At 42.1% G+C, this 10,858-nt stretch overlaps 1 protein-coding gene and 1 long non-coding RNA gene across 7 annotated transcripts in view; both read right to left on the bottom strand.

Moving 5' to 3' along the window:
• Positions 1-10,858, bottom strand: part of LOC119032215 — a 1,052,400-nt gene that overhangs the window by 806,925 nt on the left and 234,617 nt on the right. The window lies entirely within an intron of this gene.
• LOC119032171 (ankyrin repeat and BTB/POZ domain-containing protein BTBD11-A) overlaps positions 1-10,858 on the bottom strand; it is a 180,088-nt gene that overhangs the window by 4,427 nt on the left and 164,803 nt on the right. For all 3 annotated transcript variants that reach the window (XM_037121058.1, XM_037121057.1, XM_037121060.1), the window contains 8 exons: positions 9,818-9,953; positions 7,449-7,681; positions 4,887-5,065; positions 4,498-4,603; positions 1,264-1,366; positions 1,096-1,177; positions 299-367; positions 67-180 (listed from right to left, as the gene is read on the bottom strand). In XM_037121058.1, coding sequence (XP_036976953.1) covers positions 67-180; positions 299-367; positions 1,096-1,177; positions 1,264-1,366; positions 4,498-4,603; positions 4,887-5,065; positions 7,449-7,681; positions 9,818-9,953 — 1,022 coding nt within the window. The remainder of the gene's footprint in view (positions 1-66; positions 181-298; positions 368-1,095; positions 1,178-1,263; positions 1,367-4,497; positions 4,604-4,886; positions 5,066-7,448; positions 7,682-9,817; positions 9,954-10,858) is intronic.

Here is a 10,858-nt window from a genome sequence, read left to right as displayed (position 1 = left end):
TTTGTTTCACAGCTACAAAAACATGCTGATCACTTGTTCTCCAACAGTCGATCGGCGGCAGCTCACCTTGGCGTGTTTGTACAGGTCGACGCAGGTCTCCGTGGTGATGTTCTTGGAGCAGATGATCTCACAGTGTCTCTGAAGGGCCTCTAGTTGGAAGAATTTGGCTGCAGAGAGGAGCTGCAGGGAGAACAGAAGAGCCACAACTGAATGAGGAACAGGACTCAGCGGGGGGGATCAGTGGTGCTGTGATACTCGTGTCGTCGCTCTGCAGAGCGTTCGGTCGAGACTTTCTTACCTCCATGACTTCGGTGTTGCGTATGTGCAAAGTATCGGTGCCTCCACAGTACAGATACTGCATGACCAGCTGGAACACACAGCAGGGAACAGCCCATTGTCATTTTATCATTTTTATTCTTAAGACTCTCAAATCTAATCATCGATCCTGAAACCTTTTAAAGCCAGGTGGGGTTTCTGTGAAATATAAATCAAATTGTTTTGATCTGACTATGATAATCTGGACAAAAAACCAAGTGTGTTTATCTGTTTGTAGTCAAAATATCTGATTACATTCAACCAGGAAGAAGCACTGCGGTGAGATTCAGGACACTTTTCAGGCCATTTTTGTTACATTAGCTGATTTTTTACATGTTAAAGGCGAGAAACACCCTGTTTTATTGTTGTATCCAGTATTTTTAGAGATGAGAATTGTCTAGTTGACCAATCAGATTGCTTGGTTGAAACTACTTGTTGTATAATAGATAATAAGTAGATCACAAGTCACTATAAAATACTTATCAACACTAATAAGTGTAAAAAAACTGGCATTAGTAGCATTGCACGATTATCAGTATGTGTGTTTGTCATGTGATAATTCATGGATATATCTGGAAATATTCAATGATTTTAGTATCATAACAACCTCAGAAATGTGGTGTTTGGCTGCAGCTGTAACTGACTTTGCATTGTTAATGAAAAGCCATTTATCTATAATGACAAATAAATCATCTTGAACATTATAATTAAGGTTTCAGGGTTTGTGGTTGTAATTTGAAAAGCGAGGGATGATAAATGAGAGCAAGATGAAGTTCTTACATGGAAAATATTGTACTTGACGTGGCTGATCTCGATACAGGTGTTCTCTGCTGCGGGCCGGTTCTGAAGCAGGGACTTGAACCTGGACGAAACAGAAGGAATCGTGTTGCGTGTTATAGCTGAAAATACAATAAAAACACATCAATAAATAGGCAGATTCTTCTTTACCTGGGCGACGCTGTAAACAGCAGAACTTTATGTGCATAAAATGGTTTCCCCTCCACCAGGAAAGTGACGTCAGACATGTCCTTGTTGTTGAGGAAGTGCGGGTCTGAATCAGAGAAGAAGAAGAAGAAGAAGAAGAAGAAGAAGAAGAAGAAGAAGAAGAAGAAGAAGAAGAAGAAGACAATAAGATCCAACTGATGCCTCATTACTCAATTCTCCTAAGCTGTGGATGCAGAACAGCAAACAGAGGAAGATTAAGCTAATGTGCTCATTAATTACACAGGAGGTGATTCATCACGCAGCTATCAGCGCAGCATTATCACATACAACAATTCCTATTTCATTAGTATTCTGAACTTGGTATCTGGTCCATTGAGCCGAACATCCTGATAAATGAATTAGTTGTCAAAGGTTTTTTAAAAGCAATAATGATCCCCAACAGTCACAATAACAAACTGCTTGTTGTTGTACTCTTGTTCAACACTAGGTGGCGCTGCAGCACCGTCACAGAGTGTGATCGCGCCTCCTCGAACCAGAAGAAAATGAGGAAGTCAGTGACTTTCTGACTTCAAATGAGCTTTTAATATCAGATTAGACAGATGAATCATTGAAGAATGATGCTCGAGGCCGAATTTGTTTGAGGTATCAGAGATAATGATGTTTGTTTGGAGCCCCAGACACACAAAAATGATGAGAATAACAGGAGGGTGGAGATTTCTTCACTACATTAAGAACTGCACCACCCCAGTATTTAAAATGATGTAACATTGCTGGTGCAACCTGCTGATAAATAAAGGCTTTAAGCTTGTACATCCTAAACTTAATGTTGAGATTAAATCCTAATATGTTATTGGAATAGTAGTTTATCATTTTGTATTTGATCTTAATCTGCAAGGAAAGAGCAAAAACAAGACAGAGCAAAAAGATATGCAGAGTTTATCTTGGCAAACAACTTGATACCAGTGTGGTTGATACTTCCTGAAAACCCTCCAGTGGTAAACTAACCTCCCTTCAGCAAAGAACTGAGTTTTTACAGGTTCAAAAACTTACATTTGAGATGCAGTTTAATATCTGTTCCATGTTCACACCGGCTAAAGCAAGAAAGTATGATGCAAACTTTGTCCGAGAATTATAAATCGCAGTTTTTCAGTGTTTCCCTGCAGAATTTAACAGTAATTTCTACTATATAATCAACTATATTAATGCAAATTAAAAAACTGCTAAAACTCCGTTTAAGTTTTGCAAAAATCATCCACTCTGAGACGACAAGTCTCCCAGCTCATGTGGCTGCAGTCGTGACACTGTTCGATGCGGTTCTGTTGGTTCTGGCTTCACTAAACGGGATTAAACGGCCTCCCGCAGCTCAATCCACTGTCACAACAATCCCACTTTAAACATGTTTATAAATGTGTAACGCTTGAAGACAGCCTGCGATCACGTGAAGGAGAACTTTATTTATAGGCTTCAGCAAATTAAATTTGAGACTTTTTATACCTTTCGAAGGCCTTTTATTGAGAAAATTAAATTTAATGCCTTTTAAAAACCGCCCCCCTGACCCTCGTGTTCCCTCTCTAATCATTTCCACACTCTCCCCTCAGCAGCTTGATTTAATGATCCTCTGGATAGCTACTCCCAATAATAATATTTTGTCATTAAAGCCAGAGCCACTCCTCTGAAACTGAACGTGTACTGCCTGACTGCACCACATGAATAAAGAACTCTGTTTTAATGCCACAATCATCCAAACACATAACAAAATAACCATCAAAAGGTTAATTCCAAAAACACTGCCTTGCTTGACAGTTACTCCTCACAGTAGCTGTGTGCTTTGTGCTACCAATAGCTGCTGCTGGAGTTAGCTAGTACAGAGGCTAGGCTATTCTTCAGCTCAGTGTCTGTGTGCTTTGTGCTAATGTTGACTGCTAAACAACTATGTTAGCTGCTACGTGAGTGTGTTGCCGTTGCAGCAGTTCTGTTCTTTGGCTCAGGGGTTGTGTGCTTTGTGCTACCGAGTTAGCAAGCTGATGAACGACTGGCTAAGAGGCTGTTTTTACTGTGAGAGCAGCACACTGCTGTCATCGCTAATCATACCCACTGACGTTGTGTCTCACTCGCATGTCAGAAAACACCTGCTATTATCATAATGAACATAAACAACAAAATGGCTGTTGTTAGTACTTACCGCTGACAAGCTAACAGATTAGCACTGGGGAAGTTTGCCTGCATTTTCTCTAACATTCACGTGCCATTAGCTTGCTAATAGCTTTAGCGATACATCCACCTGACCTTGTGGAAGGTCATGTGTCCAATTGTTTCTTAAAGGCTGAATGAGGCGATTACTTGAGCTTATTAGAGGTCTGCAACAGCCACAAAAACTGGATTTTTATTCCTTTCATTGCTGCTGGCCTGTTGAGAGATTTTCAACAAAAGATGCTTCTGAATAACTTACCAACCCGCTCTTTAAAAAGCACTTTGTAATATTACTTTTTTGAATGTCAAAAAGAAAGCGTTGTATGGGTTAGAAAATGCTACAAAACAAGTTTGAAGCAATAATCCGTGACATTTTGATCGCTGTATTTTGACCTTTTTGCTATTCCCAGACACCAGATGATGTATTACAGCAGCACCTGAAACCAGAAGGTACCTGAAAACATGTTGTACAAAAGTCTGGTGGAGTTTGCCGATAATTTAATTTGAGTTTTTTTCCAAGGAATGTCTGCCTACGTAGAACTGAAGTGGACATTTCTATGATTTTGCATCTAATCAGGAAAAAGGCTGCGCTGTAAGAACAAGGAAATCAATGACTGATGAAGCCTTTGTATGTCACCAAAGGAAAAATAATGGAATGCTCCTGTATTATACAACCTTCATGATGGAGTTTACATGGTGTACCTGAATGCACCTTGCAGATTTCACAGGTTGTACCATACAAAGATGGACTTTTAAGTGGAGCCTGACAATTTAAGAATCTAAAACTAAGTTTATGCAACTTGGTCCCTTAAGTCTGAAAGGAAAGAACAAGAAACTTCATGAACTTAACACCTCATCAACTAATTTCGGGGCGTTGTGCACAGTTTGGTGACCTCGCTGAAGTCAGAGACAAATTCCCCCCAGAAAAAAACACAAGAACCCTCTCGGCTTTAGCTGTAACCCCGCTGTCACCCCGTCGTCACTCGACTTCACTTAATGCAGAGAGTAGCAGAAAGTGTTTCACTGTTTTTTAAGTCGCTGTCTTACCTAAGCGCGAGGTCTGTTTCTTCTTGATCTCTGTCAGCTTAGGGATGGGGAAGGGCCCGTAGCACTGGGTGAAGATGACTGACAGCTGCTGGCTTATCACCTCATTCTGCAAACGCACACCGACACAAGTGAGGACAGAAACTTTACACAGATTAGAGGTTCTTTTTTTTTTTTTGGCCTTCGTTTCCCAGGACGAAAATTTCATGCAAATGTATGATAATGTGGTTTTGGAGTACAAATAAATATATGCAAATGTTAGTGTTAATGTCACGGCGGCACAACAAGCACAGGACAGTTTGTATTCCCAGAAAAGCAGCCGCACTTTGTCTGATGTTCCTCTAACAAGCATTTTGTTTACATGCACATAAAAAGGAAAGAACCTCGCCGACCTTGCTGGCTCGGAGGATCTGGAACATGAGCGGCAGGCCGTGCGTGATGAGCTCCTCCGTGTACTCGTCCTCCTGGATGCAGCTGAAGTCTTTGAGCAGGCCCTGGATGAGCGGCCGGCGGTGCTGGATGAAGCAGGTACGCAGGGACTCCAGCCAGGTGTGCAGCGTCCAGGGAACGCCTAGGAATGACACCACACGGACAGTGAATACACGCAGCGAAGTCTTCAAGGGCGACAGAACCGACCATGTTTCCATCACTTTATGGTGTCAGCGCGAGTTGAAGGGCGATTGCATGGAGTTGGATTAGTGGAGAGTCGGAAGGCTCCGGAGGGAATCTAAAAGGCAGCACTTGAATATAATTAAAGGACGTCCTGTTAAAAAAACCGTTCTGCAACAATATGATGAGACTGAATGATGCGTTTATGAACTTTAACACAAATCATGACATGACAGTGGAGATGTGTTTGTAGATTAGTTGATTAATGTGGTCGAACATTTTGATAGTTGAAGTTATTTATCAAAAAAGGCCAAAAATAATCTGATTTCAACTTCTCAAATTTGTACATTTTTTATTTTTATTTTTAGAGACTGAAAAAGTAATTTAAAGATGCCGCCTTGAGCTCTGGGACATTTTTCATTTATTTAGTGGATATATTGTCGCTTGCTCAGATTCTCTTCAGCCGTTCTCCTCGCACACAATCTGCTTCTTTGTGCAACAACCTTGTCAGACTAGAGCTCCAGCTGTGGTGCCGACCAACAACATTCCTGCCGAGTTGCAAGCACGTTCACTTCACTTCTGAGTCCACGTGATTTATTTAATTTATCATATTATTCAGTATCATTATTATCAGATCTGAATGGGATATTTTTATGATATTGCATCTAATCATAGAAAAAGCTGCATTGTAAGAACTACAACTTAACGACAGATGTAGCCTTTGTATTTCAACCAAGGAAAATCTGAAAAATAACGGAACTCTCCTGTATAACACAACCTGCAAGGCTATTCAAGTATGATTATAGAGTTTACAAGGTGCACCTGAATGCACCATGAAGTCCCTGTTAGCACCCACAGGCTTTATCACACAAAACGATCAGCTCATTTGAGCAGACAGGAGCACTAGAGCCCACAACATCCTGACCCACTGTGTCCTTATATGCCAGCCTCCAGATGATTGATGTATCGGGTAGCCAATAAGAAAATCCAGCAATAAATATAAAGTTTATATTGACTTTTACAACCCTAAACTTGGAAATCAGGCAAGCTTATATCGTTGTATGTGTTTTTCTGTGCGCACAGAAGCCAATATCCATAAACAGCAAGTGACTTGTGTGACTAGACGCACCAATAACATCACATCCATACAGATACAGAGTATAAACAGCATATATCTTAACATTTATTTCACCAGAAGGGAAGTCTCATTGTTTCAGCAGAGGCCAGGCCAAGACAGGCAGCAGCACAGTCACATGGTAGCAGACATGAAACAAACAGTTAAAATGGAAACGGATAAATTGCCGCGACATAAACTCGCATAACGTAAGAAAAGATGTTTCAACAGGGCACAGAAGCAAACCTGTCTGCGTGGAGACGGAGGCCGGATCACAGCGACAAACTGTGCAAGCAGGAATATATCTGAGTGCAAGCAGACAGCTCGAGCAGAAGCAGGTCAGAACTGAGCGCAGGCAGAGGCACACGGAGTGCGAGGGCAGGGTTCAGAGCAAAAGTATTAAAAAATCTAAAGAAGAAATGAATGAGTCATCCTCTGACCAGGTTCTGGCCCAAGGTTACAACATCTAGCGACTTTAAAACTTGCTGTATCTCCCTTCTGAAACCACTGTTTGTCATTTGTACACTTTGGTTTTTGTATAGATTGAACAAACAAGATATGACACGTAGATTCTGTTACCTTTTGACCTCCCTGTTTCCAGTCTTTTTGCTAAGCTAAGCTAACTGGCAGCTGGTGATGGCTTTGTTTTTACTGTGAGAGTGGTGCTGATCTTCTCATCTAACTCTCGTCAAGTGTAAATCTCAAAACGTTTAACTAAAATTGAACTTATACAATGACACGTCGGCTGGGAAAGCTCGATCTGCTGAGGACTGTGTGAGACGACCAAAAGGTTTCAGAATCAGCGACTAAATGGCATTTGGGGCGAGACTCTTCTGTCAGCTGAAATAAATTAGTCAATTAATCTTAATCAGCGGCCACATTAGGTCTCACGCCCTCTGAACCCGACAACGCTGCGGTGAAAGCTGACGACGGCCGCGACGGCTACAGGATGAGCTCTGCTCGGGGGACGCTTTCCTCATCATCACATTCACACCTTAGACCCGAGCTGTTATTGCCTCGGATATTTAAAAAAAAAAAAAAAAAAAAGTCCCATTCTGTGCGAGTGTTTCATGGTTGGATGAGTAGCAGTGATTGCTGAGAGAGAGTACAGGACGGGACAGGACGGGACAGGACAGGCACAGCATGAGCAGCACATCTCCAGGACAGCTGGAGGGAGGCACCAGAGAGCGAGGGCATGTGTGCCAGTGAAGCATGTATTAGTAAATCTGACCTAAGCTGCGGATGTCTATGGTGATGTCCACATGGCCGTGCTCTGCGCTATGGTACATGGCCTCTCTCAGGGCCCTCAGTTTGGCCTTTCCTGTTCGCAGGGTCCCTCCGCCGTTGGCCTGCGGCACCAGCCTCTTCTCCCCCGGCTCCGAACCCTCGGCCAGGATCTCCTCCAGGGACAACACGTCCCCTTTGTCCTTCTCCGACTGGGCCAGGAGCTTCCGAAATACATTCCTGGGGGGAAGAAGATAAAAAAAAAAAATAAAAAAAACCAAACTGAGATTAGCTGTTTAAAAGTCAGAGAGAACTGCAAAAGACCGAGCACAAGCCTGGGGTCAAAAAGTAGGACGAGAGGTTGTGAAGTGGACGATCACAGACCGGAAAATGGTTCTAAATTAGGCATAAACGTTCTGTGTTAACTCCACATTGATCCCATACAGCTCTTTGGCTCTGATGACACTCAATGAACAATATATTCATGTACTTAATTAAGCACAATCAAATACTCTGAACCTCGATTAATGGTCTGAGGAGTGGAAATATATGATCCATTAGAAAAGAGGTTGTAAAGTGTTATGAGTCGGGGGAAACGTGCCACAAAAGTAATGTGTTAGAGTAAAATATGTCTTTATTACAGCTGCTTATGTCGCTCAACTGAATATATTATTTCATTTAAGCAGTAATTGAGTGATAAGATACGTGTCTGAGAAGTGTTTGTTGATGGGTTCATCAACGCCACACAGCTTCTGCCTCTGCACCAGAAGGAAATACATCTTCTGAGGTTTCAAAGTTTCTTCAGTTTGGTGGAATCTTTGTATTGGGAAGCCGAGGAAACTTTCTAAGAGCAATTAATGAACTTTGTCCGGGAGGTTATGTTTTTTTCCCATGTGTTTGCTGGTTTGTTGGTTTGTCGGCAGGGTCACATAACAACTACAAAATGGATTTCCATGAATCTTGGATTGAGGATGGGTGTCGGCCCAGAACAGACCCTGTTACATTCTGGGAATCTTGAACATTGAGAAGAAGTTATAAAGATCCGTTTCTGTTCCAGCCTTAACTTTGGACAGCCCTGGTTTCATTCTGAATGGGCCGTATCTGCTGAGTCGTCATTAGGCAACACATTATAACCCACCTCTGGATTTGTAATGAGCTGCAATAAACTGGAGCGTCTGCGTTTTGATCACCTGCCATGAAACAATATCACCCTCTTCGGTTTTATAATCCCCCAGTCGTACACAAAGGAAGCAGAATTGGTGACACGTCACCCTGCACTGACTTCTGCACAGAGACAATGTGAAGTAAAACTCTCAAACGAAGGAGATTCCTCACTGTAACAGACGCTCTCTTTGAGAAGAACGGACCTCAACACGTAACGCAAGCGGCGTGATCGCAGCCCGAGGAGGCGACGCCGCGCCATCTGCTTCAGCGGAGCGGGGGGCGTTTGGACCGACAGCACATCACATCCTGTTTCTGAGATTGTTTGATCGCTGACGGCTCACTTTGAAGCCGTTTACACAGTGTTGTTTGATGGTGATCCTTTTAGGTTTGACTGTTAAGTGAGCAGATTTACGACTGTGTTTCTATCTGGTTGTGTTCGTGCAGTCGACGCCACATTTCTACATTACTTTTTCTTGCACGGTCTGAACTCAAGAACCATTCTAACCATATTAATTTGAGATACTTGAGGACTTTTCGTACGAGCGACTCTCACCATCACCAGAGTAACATTTTAACACGATGTCTTTACTTTTGCTACAGTTTGACTTGACAGCAAATTGTTCTGAATTCTTCTTTCGATCAGCTACCAGTCGCTTCAACAAAAAAGCCATTGTCTCAAACGCTTTGTGGAAGAATAAAAGAAAAATTCAAACAAGGTAGTTTTCGCTCTTTCTGCAGGTAATTCTCATCCGGCACCTGCAGAGAAAGACAAACTTTTACACCATCTCACGTCCGATCTTAATTCGGTTTCCAGCCTGCTCACGACGCGCTGCAGCATGATCATCGTGCTGTAATTGATTGTCTTAATAATGCTGCATTGTGTTGTTGGCTTGCCACTCCACTCCACCTCCTGACAGCTCTCGCTGCCCTGAATGTTAATGGGCTTTATCTTAACCCAGCTGCAGGGAAATGATGTCAAACCGGAGCCGTAAGTGCTGCTGAATGGACTGCAGCAGCTTATCGTCGCTCGCTGTCTGACAGCGAAACCAAGATATCTGCCTCTATCATACTGCAGGATTCTGTGAGCGGCGGACGGACCAGGGCAGAGTGTGTAAATGGATCAATACCGTGGTAATGGATCTATCTGCGGCTGGCTGACACTTGTATTGGTCCCTGTGTGTGTGTGTGTGTGTGTGTGACTGCCTGTATTACCTGTGACCATGTGCTGCAGCCAGGCTGTATGAGTTCATGTCTCCCAGCGGAGCAGACGAGATGCCGTTTCGACACATGGTCCCGATCATGGGGTCGGCTCCTCGCTCCAAGAGCAAACTCACCAACTCGAAGTTACCTGAACCAGGATGACAACAACAATAAGTACGTCTTCTCAAGAGTGGTAGTTAAGTGATATTGTGTTAATATTTGGCTCAAAATCGACCATCCATAACATTAAAATGCTCTAAGATGTGTTAGAGATAAAACAGAATGATGTAATATTCTGCAATAAAACAGCACTGAAAAAGGAGCTATTCTGAAAATATGGAGTCTCATTACTTTTGATATTTAATTACATTTTGCGGATTACACAGGGTGACAGATATGTGCATCTTTGAAAACATAATCAATAGTTGTAGATAAGAAAATAAAGAGTCTGTACAGTAGTTCAAATTAGCTCCAAGTATGTTATGCTGTCATGTTATGCTATGCTATGCTATGCTATGCTATGCTATGTTATGTTATGATACAATTCTCTCTTTGTAGGAGGTTTTCATTTCTTTATCAATATACAATGGATTTTTTTTGATTTATGACTGAAAACAAGTTTATTAAGTCGTTATTTTTCTGTCTTTTTTCCTTTGATAGAAGCCTTTTTGTGATTTTAACCCATTTAAAAGTTTCCTGCAGTTAAGTGTATGGAGATTACCGGATTTAAGATGAGAGGAAACTCATCAGTAACAATGTTCCAATAACATCTTATAACATCTTTTATATCTCTAATAACTTCATTGTTTGATATCTTAAATTTGGCTGATGATTTCTATAGTTATTGCTCATTTTAAGAATCTGAATATTTCTTCCATCGCTGCTGAAAATGATTTCTGAGTCTCTGGAAGTCGTCCTGTTGGCGAGCGCAGCAACATAAACACAAACCATCCACTTCCCTCTCCACTTTCACTGAATTCCACACGGCCGCTTTGAATGACATCAGGTGAGTGCAGCAGCTCTGTTGAGCACTAAACGAATCACAGCTAATCC

Source organism: Acanthopagrus latus, chromosome 14 (genome assembly GCF_904848185.1).
Source record: "Acanthopagrus latus isolate v.2019 chromosome 14, fAcaLat1.1, whole genome shotgun sequence".
Taxonomy (NCBI): Eukaryota; Metazoa; Chordata; class Actinopteri; order Spariformes; family Sparidae; genus Acanthopagrus; species Acanthopagrus latus.
The sequence above is the reverse complement of the archived record's forward strand: the minus strand, read 5'-3'. Positions and strand labels throughout refer to the sequence as shown.